At 42.0% G+C, this 23,549-nt stretch overlaps 1 protein-coding gene across 1 annotated transcript in view; it reads left to right on the forward strand.

Annotated features, from left to right (window-relative positions):
- Window positions 1–10,864, forward strand: part of LOC120018443 (ATP-binding cassette sub-family G member 1-like) — a 42,715-nt gene extending 31,851 nt beyond the window's left edge. The window contains exons 5-15 of the mRNA XM_038961647.1: window positions 291–341; window positions 919–1,064; window positions 3,082–3,205; window positions 3,343–3,457; window positions 3,753–3,898; window positions 4,079–4,180; window positions 6,029–6,197; window positions 6,379–6,479; window positions 7,256–7,414; window positions 8,007–8,125; window positions 10,636–10,864. Of these exons, the coding sequence (XP_038817575.1) occupies window positions 291–341; window positions 919–1,064; window positions 3,082–3,205; window positions 3,343–3,457; window positions 3,753–3,898; window positions 4,079–4,180; window positions 6,029–6,197; window positions 6,379–6,479; window positions 7,256–7,414; window positions 8,007–8,125; window positions 10,636–10,864 (1,461 nt within the window). The remainder of the gene's footprint in view (window positions 1–290; window positions 342–918; window positions 1,065–3,081; window positions 3,206–3,342; window positions 3,458–3,752; window positions 3,899–4,078; window positions 4,181–6,028; window positions 6,198–6,378; window positions 6,480–7,255; window positions 7,415–8,006; window positions 8,126–10,635) is intronic.
- Window positions 10,865–23,549: the final 12,685 nt, after the last annotated feature.

The following is a 23,549-nucleotide window of genomic DNA, read 5'->3' on the forward strand; positions in this document are numbered from 1 at the left end:
TTCCTAACTAATTAGTGATGTTAATTCATCAATCAAGTACAAGGGAGGAGCGAAAACCCGCAGACACTCGGCCCCCCGTGGAATGAGTTTGACACCTGTGTTCTACATAATGCATTTATCTGTGACATGGTGCCCTTCTAAACTGGGGCTTTCTTCACATTGGTAAGATACATCTTCTTCTCTCTACATGGTTGCTTCTGAGACATGAAAGATTCTATGCACGTAGGCGTCGTTTCTCTTCTTTGGGACGCGGCCGGAGTGTGAACTAAATCTTACTCTCTCTCTGCTAGGTGTCTGCTAATCTGAAGCTCCAGGAAAAGGATGAGGGCAAGAGAGACATGGTGAGAGAGTTGCATTGGAACGGCTTCCCTCACCTTAATCTCCTACATGTTCCCTGACCCTCGAACTGGAAATTAGGACTAGTTACTATTTCAGCACTGGAGTGTTGCCACTAGTGCAGTCAGTACTGGCTTTAAACAGGCTGGAATGGATGTAAAGTGATATGATGAGGGTGGCTGGGAAGGAGTATGTGTGTAGATGTTGTTACTAACCACTGATGCAGGGTCAGATATGATTACCTCCCCATTATGCTTAAAAGGATACTTTGGGAATTTGCCAATGAAGCCCTTTATCTGCTTCCCCAGATGTAGATGAACTAGTGGATACTATGTCTCTGTGTCCAGTATGAAGGAAGTTAGAGGTAGTTTCACTAGCCAATGCTAACTAGCATTAGCACAATGACTAGCAGTCTATGGGTATCTGCTAGCATGCTAGTAGTTACCCATAGACTTCCAGTCACTGCACTAACTTTAGTTAGCATTGACCCTAGATCTGTGATTAATGTAGACTTATACGTCACGTTCCCGAGAGGGAGGGACGTGGTTATAGGTGTTTGTAATCCTCCTGTGTTGTTTTTAGGTGAGGGAGATCCTGACGGCCCTGGGCCTGCTTGAGTGTGCGAAAACCCGAACGTCACATCTATCAGGGGGGCAGAGGAAAAGGCTGGCCATCGCCCTGGAGCTTGTCAACAACCCCCCCGTCATGTTTTTTGACGAACCCACCAGGTCAGAAGCTCCCATTGCAGATCGTATAGAACACATGCATGTGTGTCCATGGCAAGGAAAGTCCTGACATGACTATGGATTGTAACGTGCCACTGTCTAAGCGCACTTTACAGTCCATATCTTAGAGGCAATGCTATTCTTTCATGAGATGTACAAGGCAATATGACGTTGTTTTTGAGCGCAGGTGTTAGTTGTTCCATTTTGTGTGTTTTTTTCAGTCTTGTTTGTATGTCCCCCCGAAAGTAATCTGAAAGAAAAGTTCCAAGGTTAACCTGTCCTCTTTTGGAACAGAGGATGCAATTGAATATAATCTCTCCCAGTTGGCTTCTGGTTAGGAAAGACTAGAGTCTCACCAGGGGACACAAATGAGTCCCAAAGTCCTTAATGACCAAAAAGCAGCTATTTGTCTCCCTTTGGTTGACATTTGTACCATCTGTAGGGATTAGCCTACTCCTGAAGCTCACCCACAACATTTTGTCATTGCTCTACACAAAATACTCCATAATGTCAAAGTAAAAAGAAAATTCTACACTTTTTTAAATTGTTAAAAATTCAATAACAAAAAAATTGCCTAAATTAGTTTAGAAGTAAAAAATTATTCTGACTACCCCTTCGTCTGTCCCCCATACATCTGTAAGGTCCGGCGCCGACAGAGATGGCCGCCTCGCTTCGCGTTCTCATATTCTTATTCATTCCTTTACACTTGTGTGTATAAGGTAGTTGTTGTGAAATTGTTAGATATTGTCAGGCTTGTGCGTACTGGTGGTGAAGTCAGGTGCAGGAGAGCAGAGACTTGTGAACAGGCGCCCACTTTATTACGACAGGAGAGATATACAGATGAACGCAGCTGCGTCAAAAACCTCCTCCAGCCAACAATGCAAAGTGTATAGCGCGCACAAATGTCACAACATGAATGTATAGCAATACAAACAAGCTTTGTGAAAACACACGGAAAATAATAAACGCATAGCCTAGTGCGTACAACATGTAACACACAAACAATCTTTCACAAAGACATGATGGGGAACAGAGGAATAAATACACGTAGATTGATTGGGGAATGAAAACCAGGTGTGCAGGGAACAAGACAAAACAAATGGATACATGAAAAATGGAGCGGCGATGGCTAGAAAGCCAGTGACGTCGACCGCCGAACGCCGCCCGAACAAGGAGAGGAGCCGACTTCGGTAGAAGTCGTGACAGATATTACTACATGGTCGGAACTAGAAGCACAACCATTTCACTACACTCGCATTAACATCTGCTAACCATGTGTATGTGACCAATACAATTTGATTTGATTTGAGGTCCCTCAGTCAAGTATTGCATTTCAAGCACAGATTCATCTACAAAGACCAGGGAGCTTTTCGAAAGCTTAATAAAGAAGGGCAATGATTGGTAGATGGGTAACAATAACAAATCAGACATTGAATATACTGTATTTTTATGCATGGTCAAGTGTTCAATGACTTCTCAATAAATCAAAAAGGAGAAACTATTTATTTTAAAAATGTTCAAATTCCTTACTGAATTGACTGACTTCAATTTGAATTGACCCTGGTCTGAAACTGGAATGATGTCATAGTTTTTGAAAGCGTCTTATCTTATGGGGATTTACTCCTGATGCCCGATCCTGTCTCTCAGTCAGCCCTGACTGCTTAACTGCACTGTGCTGCACACTCAATCCAAAGAGTCTTCCCACCTGGTCAAAATCACTGACATGATTCATATCAGTGTCCAGTGATAGGCCATTAGATCAGATACAAGAACATGTGTGCAGAAAAAAACACATCATGTTAACTTCAGTAGCTAACGTTAGTGTTTGTTGCTTTGTCGTATAGTGCAAGTTTATGCAATGTGCTGGAGTCCTTCTACCAGTTCACTTCACTTCACTAGTTTGCTTCTCCTCCGTATTGATGATCTAAGATGTTACTTTAGGTGTGCAAAAGCAAATCTATTCTTTACTTTGACATTGTCCCCTATATGCGAACCCTGGCCGCAATACCCTGTTTTGCAGTGGCCTGGACAGTTCCTCCTGCTTCCAGGTGTTGTCTCTGCTGAAGGCCCTGGCCCATGGTGGCCGCACCGTCATCTGCACCATCCACCAGCCCAGCGCCAAGCTCTTTGAGCTCTTCAACAAGGTCAGCCTCCAACCTGGCCTTCTGTTAGCCTGAGTCCCAGATCTGTTTGAGTTGCTATTTTGATAACTAAATGAATGGTCTGCTAAATGAATGTACTGTATCCTGATTGCTTCGTGCCCCTGTGTTTCCCTCCCTAGCTGTATGTCCTTAGTCAGGGCCAGTGTATCTACAGAGGGAATGTACCTAACCTGGTCCCCTATCTTAGAGAGCTGGGGCTCAACTGCCCAACGTACCACAACCCTGCAGACTTTGGTGAGAAACTCTTACCAGTTCAATGAGGAACAAGTCAAATGTGTCGTCATCATTGTTATAATAATCTTATTTACACATGCATATCAGTGTATTCAGGAATCTGCCTTATTTTCTTAGAATAACTGTCCCAGGAAGTTATTTTAGTATACTTTGGTATAAAGCGTTCTAGAAACTATTCTTTCTATTAGTTCAACTGAAAATACATTTTCTCAAAATAGCTTTTACAGATGGTTCCTCATGCAATAATCACTGGGCTTTCTGTGACATGCGTACCTCTCTCTCCATTTGATCCCAGTGATGGAGGTGGCGTCTGGGGAGTACGGAGATCAGACGGCTCGTCTGGTGAAGGCCATGCAGGAGAGGAAATGTGAGCAGGTCTACAAGACAGACATGAACAATGGACCCCTCAACCCCTTCTTGTGGCACAAATCTTCTGAGGAGGTAAAGGGGGGATTAGTGTATTACTACAGCTCTCAATGGTTTGAAATTAAGAATCTCACCGAAGTTTTATTTTCAGTCAAAGCATTTCATTTCAATGTTTCAGGAAATTTATGTTGAGAAGTCTTAGGTTGTTCAGTCTCTGTTTTCTTCTCTCTCTATGTCGCTCTCCAATCCTTTCAGGACTCCTCTTCCAGTGAGGGCTGCCACAGTTTCTCGGCCAGTTGTCTGACTCAGTTCTGCATCCTGTTCAAAAGGACGTTTCAAAGCATTATTAGAGATACGGTAAGACAGACTGCCACCTACTGTTTCGTTTTTATACTGCAACAGCTGCCTTTTTAAAATAGCCAAATGTTATGTAATGAACCCAAAAAACATCTTACGGCTGAGATCCCGTTAACGGGATCGACTTGACAACAGCCAGTGAAAGTGCAGGGCGCCAAATTCAAACAACAGAAATCTCATAATTAAAATTCTTCAAACATACAAGTATTTTATACCATTTTAAAGATAAACTTGTTGTTAATCCCACCAGTGTCCGATTTCAAAAAGGCTTTACGACGAAAGCACACCATCTGATTATGTTAGGTCAGTACCTAGTCACAGAAAAACACAGCCATTTTTCAGCCAAAGAGAGGAGTCACAAAAAGCAGAAATAGAGATAAAATTAATCACTAACCTTTGATGATCTTCATCAGATGACACTCATAGGACTTCATGTTACACAATACATGTATGTTTTGTTCGATAAAGTTCATATTTATATCCAAAAATCTTAGTTTACATTGGCGCGTTATGTTCAGTAATGTTTTGCCTCCAAAACATCCGGTGGTTTTGCAGAGAGCCACATCAATTTACAGAAATACTCATAATAAACATTGGTAAAAGATACAAGTATTATACATGGAACTTTAGATAAACTTCTTAATGCAACCGCTGTGTCAGATTTCAAAAACATTTTACGGAAAAAGCACACCATGCAATAATCTGAGTACGGCGCTCAGACACAAAAACAAGCCATACAGGTACCCACCATGTTGTGGAGTCAACAGAAGTCAGAAATAGCATTATAAATATTCACTTACCTTTGATGATCTTCATCAGAATGCACTCCCAGGAATCCCAGTTTCACAATAAATGTTTGTTTTGTTCGATAAAGGCCATCATTTATGTCCAAATACCTCCTTTTTGTTTGCGCGTTTAGTTCAAAAATCCAAATTCATGACGCGCAGGCCAGACGAAAAGTCAAAAAATTCCATTACAGTACGTAGAAACATGTCAAACAATGTATAGAATCAATCTTTAGGATGTTTTTAACATAAATCTTCAATAATGTTTCAACCGGAGAATTCCTTTGTCTTTAGAAACGAAAAGGAACGCAGCAACCTCTAACTGGGGCGCCCCTGAGTGAGCTCATGGCACTCTGCCAGACCCCTGACTCAAACAGCTCTCATTCCCCCCTCCTTCACAGTAGAAGTATCAAACAAGGTTCTAAAGACTGTTGATATCTAGGAAGGAAGCCTTATGAAGTGCAATATGACCCCATAGACACTGTATATTGGATAGGCAAACCTACAAACCTCAGATTTCACACTTCCTGGTTGGATGTTTTCTCAGGTGTTTGCCTGCCATATGAGTTCTGTTATACTCACAGACATCATTCTAACAGTTTTAGAAACTTCAGAGTGTTTTCTATCCAAACTAATAATATGCATATCTTAGCTTCTGGGCCTGAGTAGCAGGCAGTTTACTCTGGGCACCTTATTCGTCCAAGCTACTCAATACTGCCCCCAGCCATAAGAAGTTAATACGATTCAAAAGCATATGAAAAGGATAAGAGGAAAAAGGAAAAAACTAAGTTCAACAAATTGGTATGAGAATGTCATAACACAAACAAAAAATAGATCTATTCATACCATACTTTGCATAACCATTCCATTTTCCCTCTTCCTCTCAATCAAATGTATTTTATAAAGCCAAATGTATTTTTACATCAGCAGTTGTCACAATGTGCTTTACATATACCCAGCATAAAACCCCAAAGAGCAAGAAATGCAGATGCAGAAGCACAATGGATAGGAAAATATATAAACAAAAAATGTTCTCTCTTCTTCTCCTGTTCTGGTCCTACAGGTGCTGACTCACCTAAGAATCTCCTCTCACATTGGAATTGGGATTCTGATTGGCCTGCTCTACCTGGGCATCGGCAACGACGCCAAGAAAGTGCTCAGCAACTCTGGCTTCCTCTTCTTCTCCATGCTCTTCCTCATGTTTGCTGCTCTAATGCCTACTGTTCTGACCTGTGAGTATTCTCTGCTCTTCTTACTGACAGGCATCTGCGTGCATTGATTTAGTGCATGAATTTACAACAGTCGTAAGCCATTGCATACAGTATGTTAGGAGTAGACTGTGCTGAGATTTACCTTGGCTCTGATTACCTAAATGAGATTACTATGACGCTGTGTCCTCCGTCTCTAATGCAGTCCCTTTGGAGATGGGAGTGTTCCTAAGAGAGCACTTGAACTACTGGTACAGTCTGAAGGCTTACTATCTGGCCAAGACTATGGCGGACCTCCCCTTCCAGGTAATTACAAATGTCACAAAGAACTCCGGAGGGTCCTTTCTAGTAGTTTAATGTCCCAAAAAAGGTCTAAGTTGGTATTTCATCAAAACGTAAAAAACAAGAGAAAAAAAACAACAAAAACATTATGATTCTATCAGTCACTGAAAAGAGCAAAGGTCAAAGGTATCGATTGTAACTGAAGAAACCTGTTATGGGAGCTCAAAGTGGCTTTAGCATCAAAGTGGCTTTAGCATCAAAGCAATTCTGTCCGTCAGATTTGGACAAATCCCACAATAACATTACATAAGGAGGCTTTACGCGTCACCAGACATCGCCCTGTGCTCTAAATTAAAAGTGACAAAGGTTTACTGCATGTTTATTGTATTGATGTTGTATTGTATTGCATCTAATTTGGCTTTTTCAACAATTCAAAATGATTATTTCAACGCACAAATAGCTTGGCCTTCATTCTCCACATGAAGAAAAGTGTTTTAGTTTGATGTTTTAATGATACTCAATGTGTTTTCCATGGTGAGATATTGTTGGCTAAACATATGGAACGTGAGGTGGCCGTATCACAATCTTAGATAACAACAGCTTCTCCTGCTGTTGTGCCCTTCAGCAAGGCCCTTAACTACCGACACGACCCTGGGGTGCTGCACTGACACTATCCTTACAATCTGTCAATGTGGGCTTGTGTGGAAACGTATGTGCGTGTGCATGCAAGAAAAGCTGACAGGACAAATGTACGTGTCCACAAATGGACAATCAAGGATTTGTCTTATTTTGCTTCACAGATAGTGTTCCCAGTCGCCTACTGCAGCATCGTCTACTGGATGACGTCCCAGCCGCCTGACGCTGTGCGTTTCATACTTTTCTTGGCCCTGGGAGTCCTCACCTCTCTTGTGGCTCAGTCTCTGGGCCTGCTGATAGGAGCGGCATCCACCTCGCTGCAGGTACGTCCTCCATTCACTCAATACTAACAAGCAATAATAACTGCTACACCTATTGTTTGCAGCTTAAGATTTGCAAATAAACTCTATTGTGACCATTCCGGCTGAGTATTGATATTATTAGCTAATTACGACTGAGTATTGATATTATTAGCTAATTACGGCTGAGTATTGATATCATTTGCTCATAAAAAATAATTATTTTGTGCTTGGGGCTGGTCCAAGGGTAGTGCCGCCCCGTACCACATATGCCCCTAGAGGCAGTGTTTCAATCCCCTGTTCCACCTTTCACTCTCTCTGCTGTATTCCTCTCTTCTGTCCCCCATCTACATTTATAACTTGTATCTGTAGATACAACTTTTTAAAATGAAACAAATATTTATACATATATTTTTAAATGTATTTCCTGGCACAATCACACCAACCACATTGTATTTACACGGTACCCACCTGCAGTATATTAATCTAATTATATGTTTCGCAGAGTGGTACCCAATTTTATTCTAAGCAGACACTATAAACCGCAGTATGTACATGTAACATGGCTACAGTGAGTCACGTCCTGCCTCTGATGTTGCACTTGTCCATATCTCAGGTTGCCACGTTTGTAGGTCCGGTGACTGCCATACCCGTACTGCTTTTCTCTGGCTTCTTCGTCAGTTTCGACACAATTCCGTGGTATCTTCAGTGGATGTCATACATTTCATATGTCAGGTAAATCGTTTTTCAGATATTTTTTCCTGAGCATGTGACCTGCCCCTAATACTGAGAAAATGGCATGTATTCAGCACTTGAACAGTAGGGGAAAGTGGGGTATGTTGAGCCAAAGGGTTAATTGAGCCACCCCTTGTTTCTAGGAAACCATACACAAAATGAATCATGTAAACAAATATTTAAGAAGTGGTAATCATTTCATGAAGTCTGTGACAGAAGAAACCATATGGAGAAAGTGATAAGCAATTTATGTCCAAAAAACAGATTTTCACAAAGTCAAATTTATTTGTAATATAGATTTCATGATGCTTGTATCTAAACCAAAGTACATAGTTTTATACATCAGTTGAGGTCTCTATAAGCTACAATATGAGGTCCTCAACCTAGCATGAAAGTGCATCCTTGTAACTGTGTGGGCTAATATAGTCAAAATGTCAGTTTAACACATAATATGCATAGTATTTTTGCAATGTGTCATGCATATGAATTCAAGAGTGCATTTTTATTGTTACAGAGCAGACATCATCATGCACGGTGTATACAAATGTAAAACAAGCCGGGGTCTAGTCCCCATTGAGGTTCTTGACAGAGCAGCCAAGGAAGTGAGAAAAGTGAAGTCCATTCGAGCAGCAGCAAGGGATGAAAAAAAAAAATAGACTTAATGACACTGAAGAGGTACATTGAAAAAAAACAGACATGCATCTGTGTGAAAGAGAGGCTATGATAGAGGAGCAGAGGCACACAAGGTCTTATTGGATGACATGGAGTCTGAGCTTGCTAAACATATCAAGAATCTCGTGAACCAGTTTCATGGGCTTAGTAGCCTCAGACAACTTGCCTACAAATTGGCACATAGAAGCAACATCCCTTTCTCAGACAACTGGTCAAGAAATGGAAGGGAACAGAGAGATCTACTGTATGTCAATGTAGGCATACATTTAAGATATACAGTATACCACACCCCCATTCCATGAATTCAACTTTGACCTACCAGCACCCTCACCCACTTACCACAAGGCGGCTCAACTTACCCTGACCCTATGCACAACTTAAAAACGTTTTACCCCCTTTTCTCCACAATTTTGTGATATCCAAATTGGTAGTTATATTCTTGTCCCATCGCTGCAATTCCCATACGGACTCGGGAGAGGCAAGGTCGAGAGCCATGCGTCCTCCGAAACACGACCCCGCCAAGAGGCACTGCTTCTTGACATACTGCTCGCTTAACCCGAAAGCCAGCCGCCCCAATGTGTCAGAGGAAACACCGTACAGCTGGCGACCGAAATCAGCTTGCATGCGCCCGGCCGCCACAAGGAGTCGCTAGAGCGCAATGGGTCAAGGACATCCCAGCCGGCCAAACCCTCCCCTAACGCGGACGGCACTGGGTCAATTGTGCACTGCCTCATGCCTCAATTCGATGGTAGCTTGCATGCGATGCAGTGCCTTAGACCGCTGCGACACTCGGGAGGCCCACCCTATGCTTAACTTACCCCATACCAGGGGTAAGTTGTGCCAAGTGACCACCTTTTTTGGACAAGCTATGTTTTCAAAACTGTTATGTTTACATGAATTCTGATCATTTCCAGGGATACACAACATCCTGAAATAAATGTAGATCTTTCTTAGAAAGAGTTATATATACTGAACAAAAAATATACGCAACATGCAACAATTTCAAAGATTTTACTGAGTTACAGTTCATATGAGGAAATCAGTCAATTAAAATGTATTCATTAGGTCCTAATCTATGGATTTCACGCGACTGTTGGTCACAGATACCTTTAAAAAAAAATGGGCCTCACAATGGGCCTCAGAATCACGTCACGGTATTTCTGTGCATTCAAATTGCCATTGTGTTTGTTGTCCGTAGCTTATGTCTGCCCATACACTACCATAACCCCACTGCCACCATGGGGCACTCTGTTCACAACGTTGACATCAGCAAACCGCTCGGCCCACACAACGCCATACACATGGTCTGCTGTTGTGAGGCCAGTTGGACATACTGTCAAATTCTCAAAAATTAAATTGGAGGCAGCTTATGGTAGAGAAATTAATTTTAAATTCTCTGGCAACAGCTCTGGTGGACATTCACACAGTCAGCATGCCAATTGCACTCTCCCTCAAAACTTGAGACATTTGTGGCATTGTTGTGTGACAAAACTGCACATTTTAGAGTGGCCTTTTAATGTCCCCGGCACAAAGTGCACCTGTGTAATGAGCATTCTGTTTAAATCAGCTTCTTGATATGCCACACCATTCAGGTTGATGGATTATCTTAATACATTTGTGCACAACATTTTACAGAAATAAGCTTTTTGTGCATATGGAACATTTCTGGGATCTTTTATTTCAGCTCATGAAACCAACACTTTAAATGTTGCATTTATATTTTTGTTCAGTGTATTTCCATTGACGTAGGGATGCTGAATGTAAAAAATGGCTCAACTTACCCCACTACTGTTCATCCTCTTTAGCAGCACCATAAAGCAGTTCCTATTATTTTGTAGGTATGGCTTTGAAGGTGTCATCCTCTCCATCTATGGCCTGGACAGGGAGGACCTCCACTGCGACAAGGGTGAAACATGCCACTTCCAGAAGTCGGAGGCCATCTTGAAAGAGCTTGACGTGGAAGATGCCAAACTGTACCTTGACTTCATAGTGCTCGGCATGTTCTTTGTGAGCCTCCGCCTCCTCGCATACTTTGTGCTGCGCTATAAGATCAGTGCAGAGAGGTAGACTGGAGAGTGGGGGGTAGGAGGAAGAAGGCCCAGATCGCTTGCATGCTGGAATACCGCTTCTGGAGACCTCCAGGCTGTGGCCAGAAACACACCATGCACACCAAACTCTTGGCCAAAGACTACAGAATATAGACACCAGTTGTGTGGGAGTGTGCATGCTGTATGAATCTACTTTGCTTAGACAAAGATGGCAGAGAGGAGCTCAGTGCCTCAGGCCGTGGCTGATTCCCAATATTACAAGACCATTCTTGTTTAAAAACCAAAACCATTGGCTTTTTGAAGGCAAGGCTCCTGGCACAGTAGGAATCTAGATGTAATCTCCTTGTGCAGTATTTCTTTGTCCAAGAGAACCAACTAAGTAATGTAGGAATTTGTTGTTGATAGGCTCTTGTCTAGTCTATAGTTTCCAGACTGGTTTGTATGACCACTGTGTGAAACCAATTAAATGAAATAGCTTGGTGGAAGGACAATGAGAAGACAAGGCCACACTTAAACAGGAGCTGGTTTCCTCCAAAGTGTGTTTATTATATAGGACTGCCAGCCAGTCAAATGGGGCTCTAATCCAGGACCCTCAGTAAATAAAGGGAAATGTACAATATTGCTTGTTGCTAATATGGGATAAAGCAATCACATACATTCTGAGCATGTGAGAGACTGTACAGTACCGGTATATAGTTTATCTGGGGTGAGTATCCTGGAAGCAAACTTGTCATGTAGCGCTCGACAACCCAGCCTCTCAGGCGCAAGTGAGTAACATCTGTGCTTGAACAAACTAATTAATCAAATGAAGCACATTCTATGAGTTGCGTGGGCGTGCTTCTGAGTTTTTGAGAGAAATAAAGTACCACGTTAGCACCCCTGGTCAGAGGTCTGTGGTTGTGATTGTAGGGCTTGAGTAGTTGCAGGAAGATATGGGGGATTTTAATTCGGATGGGACTGTGGCAGGTTTAACATTACACGCCAGAATCCTAACCTGAGATCTGAGCATGTAACGCGAACGCCAAGTTAAGCATTACATTATCTCAATCATTACCAACACAGCTTTGAATGGCATGGAGGATAGTCACACAGTCAGTCACGTAAAAGAAAATTGAGAGTGAAGAGAATTTCACTAGTTAATCCTCTGTCACAAAATAAAATCATAACGAAACATTTTCACTGCAGGAATTATGGGTACAGTAGCTGGCCGTGGCACGAAAGGGCTGGATTTTGACACCTGACTGGCCAATCAGAACATGCTCCACGGCTAAATATGTGGTTGCTTTACAGTCTTTTATGTTTTGCGTTGTCATCAACGCCAATTTGAATGTTAGTCCGCTATAGCCTAGTTTGGTAAATAGCCTACAGAAACAAAATAACTAAATATCGGCCTACCCATCTTTGCTAAATATATTTAACATGTTGGCAGTCCACATTGCGTCAATATGGAAATATAAGATTAAACATAGCATTCACACTGATATAGGGGCTAGGCCTACTGTAAATGTCATTATGGCTGAGCCATGGACATGCCAAACGTTGTCAATAAGCAAGATATAATTCACTATTGATGAGGCCTAAAAAGAGTGAATCATTCTAATCAAATTCTAATCAAAAGAAAAAGTTGTTTTAAGTAGGCTATGTCTAAATACAGTTAGGCACCATAATTACTCCCTGTGGGCATATAATATTACAGCATAGAAGCTGGACAAAGATCCAACATAAAGAGAATGTCCACTCACCGTTCTACTGCTCCCAAATATGTTGCATAAACATAACGGAACCATCTTACAGATCGCATTCACAAGTCTCCAGAAATAGCAGACGGCTCCTACATTACATTGCATGTGAGATGAACGTGCTCATCGTAAAGCCATGCTGGTGAAACATTTTAAAACGTTTGCTTGTTTTGACGTTTCATTTAATTAAAAAAACAATCCGTTTTCCCCCCAACAACTATAGTTCTAAATAGCTTGGGGTCAGAAGCATGATATCATTAAAAAACGGACAGGAACCAGCCTTCGTTACAGCGACAGTATATAGGCCTAGGTTAAAGGAACATTTTTCACATTCATCATCTCTAGCACCACCACAACATCAACGTATGTGAAAATGGCTTGTTTCTATGTTTTGTAGTAAACAAGTGTTTCCAATGACATCATCAACCAATTAGTAGGCAATGTTTACTCACAATTGGTCGAAATCACATTATGCACACCGTTTATGTCATTGGAAACACTTATCTTCCGCTATCTTTTTTTACAACAAAACATAGAAACTCACCATTTCCACATGTTGATGTTGGGGGTGATGATGAATATGAAGTTGGAAAAAAAATTGGTGTTTCCCTTTAAGGGTAGACTACAGGATGGCTTGGTTTGTAATCATATGAAACGGAAAACAAGCAATTGTTACAGGAAAATAAGTTCTAACGGGTCACCAGCATTATCTCATCTCTCCTTTCATGATGGGCACATGGACACATGTAGCCTGCGTGGAGGGGTTTTTACGCACGTCCAAAACGGGAGCTGGCTAAAATAACTTAGGCCTACACAATACACACACATAGATATAAAGGGGATGTCCACTTACTGTTTTTCTGCTCCCAAAATTTCATTTTTAATTAAGCTTTGTTAATATTTTTTTCAAAGCGGTCTCACTAGCCAAACCCTTTATTGTTAGGCTTGGCTACTTGGCGAACGCATTGGGCAGGACAAAACAACTGCCTTCATTGAGAGGAAGGGAGGATTATGCACCGTTTTTAATCAAATGAAACCAAATGAGAAAACATATCCCCTCTTCTTCCATGAGTATAAGGGTCACAGCTGGATAGGTTGCGCTTCCGCTCACAAAATCCTTGCCATTACCAACCGCGTTACCGCAAAGACTGGCTTTTCATTGGTCTTAAGTCTCCCGATATGCGCTGCACGAAATTGTCACTTTTGCGCTTGTTTTCAAGGGCACGCCTAAAATATGAACACAGCGCAAGCGAGCTGATATTAGACTGATGCGTTGCTGAACCTGGCACATGGGGTGGAAAACGCCAAAGCGACAGTTTTCACATGCTGAATTTGTCCGTTTGGCACTTGTGCCGCGTAGCTCCAGCCGACAATAGAGCTTATTCTCTTTTGATAGGTTTGCTCCCTGTGAAAAGGAAATTATATGACCTCATGGCATCTTGTCAATATACATGGCTTTCATTTGTTTACCATAGTGAGAGGAACATGCACTGGCCACATGTGTAAACCTCAAGAATATTGGAATGAATAGCAAAGTGAATGCATTAAAGGGATAGTTCACCCAAATTACTAAATGACATTGGTCTTCTAACCCTGTATGTAGTCTGTGGACAAGTTAAGACAGCAATCCATGCTTTGGTTTTGTTTATTTGGCCACTGTCTCCAAATGCTAACTTTTTAGCATTCATGTCATAATTACAATATGTCGTTGGGGTGAACTATCCCTTTAAGTTGTGAAATAGGCATTTAAACGATGTACAGGTTGCATAACATGACAGCAGAACTGCACGAAACAAATTAAACTGCTTAATCTCTTTAGTGGTTTACTTATATGGCCTGAAAAATATACTTTTATATTTTTTTAAATTAAATATCAGACTATTTCATACTGCCTTTGACAACCTAAGATTATATTCTCATCACCTGTAAGGTTCTACAGACAACAGGGTTGGGGTCAATTTATTATTGAATTGGAATTTGAGTTAACTTCCCGAATTGACCGACTTCAAATCGAATTGACCGACTTCAAATCGAATTGACCGACTTCAATTCGAATCGACCTCAACCCTGACAGACAAACACTCCGCTGGACATAGTCATGGTTACAACACACCATCCATATGCATTAAAGCATATGGAACCAGCTGCACATTGGTACTAAGGATGTTGATTCAATTGCACTTCAATATTGATTATCAAGCCATTATTCAATTCCATAATTACTTAAAATCAAGAATCATGTACATTTTCTGAAAAGTGTTGGTCTAGAAAGTATGATGAATTTTTTAAAACTTTAAAACAATTTTACACACTTTACATAATGTGATACTGCAAATATCAATGCAAAACCTTTGTAAAACATGATAATATGCTCTTGTAGATTGGTATGTTTTTGTCATTACTTTTTCTGCCATCTTTGTCTATTTTGTGTTGCAATATTTCACACACAGAGGTTGAAACTCTAATAAAAAACTGCAGAGGAAATGTTGCATGTTACATTATTTCAAAGCTATGTTTTATTGGCAGTGTTATGAACATGTTTTCAGTACATAGGCTAGTATTATTAAATATGTTAATTCTGCTTGCTGGGGATGAGGAGGCTTTAAAAGTGTGTCATGTTTAGACAAACCTCACTCTGAAGTTCTGAACTCATTGGAACAGCTTTTTTATCAAGAATGTGGGGCATTACCAAATTATTTTTTTGTACATTGTTTTTTTGCCCCGATTGTTTAGCTTTTCCTCCTTTTGAATCCTCTTTATATCTACACAATACACTGATTATACAAAACATTAAGAACACCTACCTAATATTGAGTTGCACCTCCTCCCTTTCTTCCTCAGAACAGCCTCGATTTGTCGGGCCATGGGCTCTACAAGGTGTCGAAAGCGTTCCACAGGGATGCTGACCCATGTTGACTCTAATGCTTCCCACAATTATCAAGTTGTCTGGATGTCCTTTGGGTGGTGGAGCATTCTTGACATACTCAGGAAATTGTTCAGCGTTAAAAACAGTAGCGTTGCAGTTCTTGACACAAACCAGTGTGCCTGGCACCTTCTACCATACCCAGTTCAAAGGCACTTAAGTATTTTGTCTTGCCCATTCACCCTCTGAATGGCACATATGTAACAGTATAACTTTACGTCCGTCCCTCACCCATACCCGGGCTCGAACCAGGGACCCTCTGCACACATCAACAACAGTCACCCACGAAGCATCGTTACCCATCGCTCCACAAAAGCCACGGCTCTTGCAGAGCAAGGGGAACCACTACTTCAAGGTCTCAAAGCGAGTGATGTAACCGATTGAAACGCTATTAGCGCGCACCACCGCTAACTAGCTAGCCATTTCACATCCGTTACACATATACACAATCCAAGTCTCAAATGTATCAAAGCTTAAAAATCCTTCTTTAACCTGTCTCCTCCCCTATCATCTACATTGATTGAAGTGGATTGAACAAGTGACATCAATAAGGGATCATAGACTGACAAGGTGAAAGCTATGTCATGGAAAGAGCAGGTGTCCTTAATGTTTTGTATACTCAGTGTAGATTACCTCATGGTAAACTGCAGACCCTTTTATCTACCAAAATAATCTACACCCCGCTCCATAATGTTTTGTCGGCCGATTCTTGCATCAAACTAAAGCTGTATTTGAATAATGTTTTATTTTCAAGTGTTGAGATACTCAGTTTATAGCTCATATTTTCTGCAACGTGAAAACTGTTACGTACTGACATTGTAGATGAATGAAATTAATAAAGTTGCAATATTTTTCACATGGCCTGTCTTGATTAGTCTATTTTTATCCCCACATAATTTTATTGGGTACTAGGGGTGGGTTATAGGTTTCACACACTCAAACACAAACATGACAGATTAACATGCCAGACAAAAAACATCCAGGACAAACTCAACCTGATGGGCACACATTTCTCTGTTGATGACATCTAAACAATGATAAAGTAACCATCCTCATGGTTTTATTGTTTTGAAGTTCATTGAATGCCAACCATTTCAATTCATGACATTTCTTTCCCCAGCACCCTTTAAGCATGCTTGCACTTATCTTTCTCTCAGCACTTCAAATTCTCATTGATGTGAGCAGGCGGTTTCTCCAACAGGAAGATGATGTCTACCTACCTCGCTCATTAGTAGTATTTCAAAGGGTAAACAATCCAAAGACAGTATTTTTACATTTCTGAACAATATCTCAGTTTTTTATGCCCCATGGGATCTTTGTTATTCATCAGTAAATATAATCCAACCACTGTCTGAACAGGGCACTTCCTTATTTGGCTTAATTTGGATAGGCTAAGAGAACTATAACAGAAAAGTACATTTCAAACATATGATTGCTTGTAGATTGAGTACATTTTGTTTGGGATCTTTTGATCGGTGGTTGTATGGTTTCAAAGTAGCCCTGTATAGATAATAGTACACATGATAAAGTCTATATGGCAGGGAATAGAAAACAAAGGTTGTTGATGTGTATGGCTGCATTTCAGATACATTTTTAACATTTTAATGTTGCAGTAGTAGGACTTACAGTGGAAAGAAATGTTTTCTGTCTGGTGCTTTAGAGTTTGAGCAAGAGAGAGAGAAGGAGAACTCTGGGTTTTCAGTGAATTTATGTAAATCACGAGGCTCATTTGAATTTCCTGCAGCACAGGAATATTCTTTCGGCGACAACAGAGTGATCAAATTAGGATAGGATCTGTACTTGGTCCCACTTTGTACAATCATCAAACTCAAGGATCGCTCAGTGATGTGTAGGACATCCATGCATGTACCACAACATATCACCAGATGGCAGAATTATCAAACTAATCAGTTTGCCCACAATACGGACCCCAAACTGGCCACCAGACGCAACCATTTTTCTATGTAGTTTGGCTTCGTGGAGTTTGCAATTTAAACCAAAGCATTAAGCATCCGCTCAGCAACGCAGATGCTCGCGAGCAGTGTGGTTAAAATGACTTATTAACTGGTTAATATACTAGTTAATGGTTAATATACTAATATACTACTTATATACTGGTTAAATTATTTTGCAATGCTATCACATCCAACGTTGCCGGTTTGGGGTCCGTGTAGGATATCATGTGAACCAAAAGGCATGTAAACTATGATTTCTGTATGCTCTTATAGTTGCTCTTCCAGGTGAAGTACAGTTGGACTATGTGTGCCCATGCTCCCTTATCAGAGCTCCTTATTCTGTTGTATTAATTCCTCGTTATTTTTGTCAATGTAGAAACTGTCAACCATACATGCAGCATTTTATTACATGGAACCCTCCTAGTCAGTATATGAAGTGTAGTGTACATTTCATTTCAAGTTACTATATCCAAGAGTGAGATTAAAATCTCTCTTGGGGTCCAAGATATATGGAGTACAAAGCCTGCCGTAATTAGAAATAAAAACATAAATAAATGCGCACATAAATAGATAAATACATGAATAAATAAATGCACATGTAAATATGGACATAAAAAAATGCACACAAATAACTTTATTTAATTTTATAATTATTTTTTCTTCATTTATTTATTTCTGTATTCTTCCTCCAATATGATAACGAGGGGGTGTCAAGCAAACGTATGTAGGTGGTGTCTAACACAAAAGTGGTTGATCAATGCAGCAGTGCGTTGCTCGATTGCATGTGCCGATGGTGCGTTCAGTGCGACATAAGTGTTCAAGTGTTTCACATTAGCACCTCCCAAACAATAACGTATCAATATCATATTTGTCACTTTTTTATTCAACATTGGAAATTGGAGATAAAATAGATTACATGCTGCTGTGCGGCACACGCATCACAAAAACACAAAAATATAAAATAGAACATTACAATAAGGCACCGGACTACAGCTGTATAGTTTTGAACCTTAAAGAAGAAGGAGTCGACCGGGATTGGTGAGAAGAATGTTGAGTTGGCCAGAAAAGCATGGTAAGCTAACGTTACTGAGTGAGTGTCACACTAGCTAGCTTGGCTACATCTGATGAAGTTGAGTTGGCGAGCTAGCTGGCTGTATTTTACAGACAGATTCTGTTTTACACAGAACCTGTCAGATGTAAAGCAAGTAGGATCGTGATGTGTGTCAGAAGCAATGCATGTTAACTAGCTAAGTCAGTTAGAGCACATTAGCTAGCTAATCATTTTGTTGTCATGATGGAATAAATCACATATGTAAAGCTAGCCAAATATGGATTAGCCAAATAGTGGAATGTGCTGTTCGCTTTAGCAGTAGTTAGTGAGATGAGACATGGTGCAATAATATAAATAATAGCTTAGCTATAAATTCACATTTATGCCATGTAATTTGTTGTAGCCGATATCACAAAATGGCATGCAAACTTTTAATCAACTCTTTTTGTCATTCACAGACATGAATGTGAAGTAGGCAAACTGATACAAGAATCCTAAATACAGCTACTATTTTATTTTGTTATAAATACAGGCACCTTTTAATTTTGTTAACCTCTGCAGGTTTGTCATCTGATTTCTTGGAGCCTGGTGGAGATAGACGCAACCATGCTACAAGGCTAGACATTTCTCTGCATCCAGGTTGAGGCCTGCTTCCGACAGGAACATGGAGCGCTCTGTGTCAGTAAGTCATGATATTATTGTTTTCCTTTACATTGCATGATACTATATGAAGAGCTAATACTCCACTCATAACCCCTATGCACCACCGGTCTACTCCTTAGTAACTCTCTGTCAGAGAGACTGTGATTAGAGGGTTAGGCAGGAGGCTCTGGGCCAGTGGCAGGTCAGGGCTGAGGGCTCTCTCTCTTTCTAGCACACTCGCTACCTCTTTCGTCTCTCTCCAGGTGCTACAGACACCGAATGTTCCAAGGACCTCCAGAGCAGTCTGACCAACTACCTGCGATCTCTCTAGAGAACAGAGAAGTAAGGTACACCCATAATAGTATACTTGATGCACTATATCAGTGGTTCCCAAACTTTTTATAGTCCCGTACCCCTTCAAACATTCAACCTCCAGCTGCATACCCCCTCTAGCACCAGCGTCAGTACACTCTCAAATGTTGCTTTTTTGCCATCATTGTAAGCCTGCCACACACACACTATACGATACACTTATTAAACATAAGAATGAGTGTGAATTTGTGTCACAACGCGCCTCGTGGGAAGTGACAAAGTGCTCTTATAGGACCAGGGCACAAATAATAATATAATAATAATCAATAATTTTGCTCTTTATTTAGCCATCTTACATATAAAACCTTATTTGTTCATCAAAAATTGTGAATAACTCACCACAGGTTAATGAGAAGGGTGTGCTTGAATGGCTGCACATAACTCTGCAATGTTGGGTTGTATTGGAGAGAGTCTCAGTCTTAAATCATTTTCTACACACATAGTTTTCATGCTAGTGATGGCCGAGAATCCACTCTCACATTGCTACGTGGTTGCAAAGGGCATCAGTGTCATAACAACGCGATTTGCCAAGGCAAGAAACTCAGCGCAGCCCTATCCAGAAATCTGGCAGTGGCTTCTGATTAAATTAAATTTTCACAGATCCGCTTGTTGCAATTTCGATGAGGCTCTCTTGTTCAGATATCGGTAAGTGGACTGGAGGCAGGGCATGAAAGGGATAACGCATCCAGTTGTTTGTGTCATCCGTCTCGGGAAAGTACCTGCGTAATTGCGCACCCAGCTCACTCAGGTGCTTCGATATATCACATTTGACATTGTCCGTAAGCTTGAGTTCATTTGTACACAAAAAAATCATAAAATGATGGAAAGACCTGTGTGTTGTCAGAAAAGAGCTCCAACTTCTTAATCATAGCCTCAATTTTGTCCCGCACATTGAATATAGTTGTGGAGAGTCCCTGTAATCCTAGATTCAGATCATTCAGGCGAGAAAAAGCATCCCCCAGATAGACCAGTCGTGTGAGAAACTCGTCATCATGCAAGCGATCAGACAAGTGAAAATGATGGTCAGTAAAGAAAACTTTAAGCTTCTCTCTCAATTCAAAAAAACATGTTTATACTTTGCCCCTTGATAACCAGTGCACTTCTGTATGGTCGCTGACCATATCATTGCACCATGCAGAAAATACCCGAGAGTTCATGGGCCTTGCTTTAACAAAGTTAACAATTTTCACTGTAGTGTCCAAAACGTCTTTAAAGCTGTCAGGCATTCCTTTGAAAGCAAGAGCCTCTCGGTGGATGCCCACACTGTCACGAATCCCGCTTCCTGAGTCTGTTTTTGCCTGTGTTCTGTCCTGGAGTGTTTTTTCCGGTGTCCTGGAACGCACCCTGTCTGGTTGCCGGGCGACGTAGCTGGTTGGGAGATCTCTGATTTACCGCACCTGTTTCCAATCCGCTATCTGCACACCTGGTCCTGATCATCACCCCTCCACTTCATAAGCACTGACCTGACATCCATTCCCTGCCGGATCGTTAGCCATGAACAGTATGTTGTGCCAGTGTATCAGCCTCCAGTTTGATAGAGTTTGTTTTATTGTTTTGTACGTTTTGCTTGCCTTGAACTCACCTCCGTTTTTTCTGTCTACAGTCATTCACCCGGAACACTCATCTCATCCCTACCTGGTCGTCGGTGACTTCAGTTACTTCATTGGATCTGCCTATTCAATCCCATCAACTCACCACCGCTGCCCGCTCCGTCACTTGGATTTTTCCATCACTACATTCAAACTTGTAAATAAATACTCACCTTCGTCTTACTCTCCTTGTCCTGGTCTGCTTCTGGGTTCAACTTTAGAAAACCGTGACAGAACGATCCGGCCAGGAATGAACCCAGCGGACCTGGAATCCGTTCGCCATGCCATTACCCATCAGGGGAATATATTGGGACAACACAGCACGGCGCTACAGGAGATAGCGATTTCAGTCCGGAACTTCTCTGCTAGCTTGACGAGTATCCAGGATCAGCTCAGTTTGCCGACGGATCCTCCACCACCTGTTTCACCCCTCTCACCTGCCGCTTCTGGAGCGGTTTCCTTCCGTGAGCCCAATGTACCGACGCCTGATAAGTACGAAGGGGATTTGGGAAGATGCCGTTCATTTCTTATGCAGTGTGGTTTAGTGTTTGATCTGCAGCCCCACTCTTACGCCACAGACAAGGCTAGGATAGCTTTTGTTATTGAACTGCTGCGTGGTAGAGCTTTGGAATGGGCTTCAGCTGTTTGGGAACAACAGGACACCTGCATGGCGTCATACCAGGAGTTCACGGCAGAGATGAGAAAGCTTTTTGACCATCCAGTCCGAGGTAAGGACGCAGCTAAGCGTTTGTTCTCTCTTCGCCAAGGAGCTCGTTACGTGGCAGATTTTGTGATTGAGTTCCGGACATTGGCTGTGGAGAGTGGGTGGAATGAGGAGGCACAATGAGGAGGCACTACAAGCGGCTTTTTACCAGGGGTTGTCGGAGCAACTCAAGGATGAGTTGATCTCCTATCCGGAGCCTTGTGACCTGGACAGTTTGGTCGCATTAGCTATTAGGGTGGATAACAGAGTTCGAGAGAGGAGGGAGAAGCAGTGGGTCCCGTCCAATCAATCAGCTACTCGGTTACCATTCGGGTCAGGAGTCCTGCCGCCAGATCCTGAACCTATGCAAGTGGGGCGGCACGGGTTAACTAAGGATGAGCGCCAACGTAGACATGAGACCAACAGCTGCCTCTACTGTGGTAGCTCGGAACATTACATCTCCGTTTGTCCTCAGCGCCCGTTAAACTGCTCGGCTCGTTAAGTTTGGGAGGTTTGTTAGCGAGTCAGTTTCAACCTCTCAAGAGCCCTGTCAGACCTCATTTTCCTGCTACCCTCATAAATAAGAATCAGAGTTTAGCGATTAACGCTTTCATCGATTCAGGTGCCGATGACAGCTTCATTGATGCCGACTTAGTGGAACAGCTGGGGCTTTCCAAGGAGCAATTACCGGAAGCCATTGAAGCAACCACTCTGAACGGCAGTAGTCTGGCACGGATCACTATGAGGACTGAACCGGTTAAGATGTTGTTGTCGGGGAATCATTCAGAGGTTATTTCTTTTTTCATTTTGCCTTCCCCCCATGTTCCTCTGGTTCTTGGATACCCCTGGCTAAGAGAACACAATCCCTCGTTCGATTGGGTGACTGGAAAGGTAACTAGTTGGAGCATTGAGTGCCATGCTAACTGCCTCAGGACTGCCTGTTCTCCGGCGGTCCCCAGTCGGGTCAGTGAGTCTGCTCCTCCTGATTTGTCCCTGGTTCCTGAAACAACATATCACGAGTTGGGTGAGGTGTTCAGTAAGCAGAAGGCTCAGTCACTTCCTCCCCACCGACCTTATGATTGTACGATTAATCTGTTCCCTGGAGCTGCCTTTCCCAAGGGACGGTTATACAGTATCTCTCGACCTGAGCGGGAAGCCCTGGAGACCTACATAAAGGAGTCTCTTGCTGCAGGTCTCATTCGTCCCTCGTCATCACCCCTGGGAGCTGGATTTTTTTTGTGAGTAAGAAGGATGGCTCTCTTCGACCGTGTATTGATTATCGGGGGTTGAATGATATTACGGTCAAGAACAAGTACCCCCTGCCCTTGATGAGCTCCGCTTTCGACTCTTTACAGGGTGCTACTGTGTTTACGAAGCTTGATCTACGCAATGCGTATCATCTGGTTCGGATCAAAGAGGGGGACGAGTGGTTGACTGGTTTCAATACACCTATGGGACATTTCGAGTACCAGGTGATGCCGTTTGGACTTTCCAACGCTCCAGCAGTGTTCCAAAGTTTGGTGAATGACGTGCTGAGGGATATGATCGGTCTGTTTGTGTTCGTTTACCTGGATGACATCCTTATTTTCTCCAAGGAGCTTTCCAGCCACATCCAGCATGTTAAGCAGGTCCTGCAGCGGTTATTGGAGAACCGCCTGTTCGTGAAGGCTGAAAAGTGTGATTTTCACGCCCACACTACGCCCTTCCTCGGGTACATCATCTCCAGGGGA

This window comes from Salvelinus namaycush, chromosome 23, assembly GCF_016432855.1.
Source record: "Salvelinus namaycush isolate Seneca chromosome 23, SaNama_1.0, whole genome shotgun sequence".
Lineage (NCBI taxonomy): Eukaryota > Metazoa > Chordata > Actinopteri > Salmoniformes > Salmonidae > Salvelinus > Salvelinus namaycush.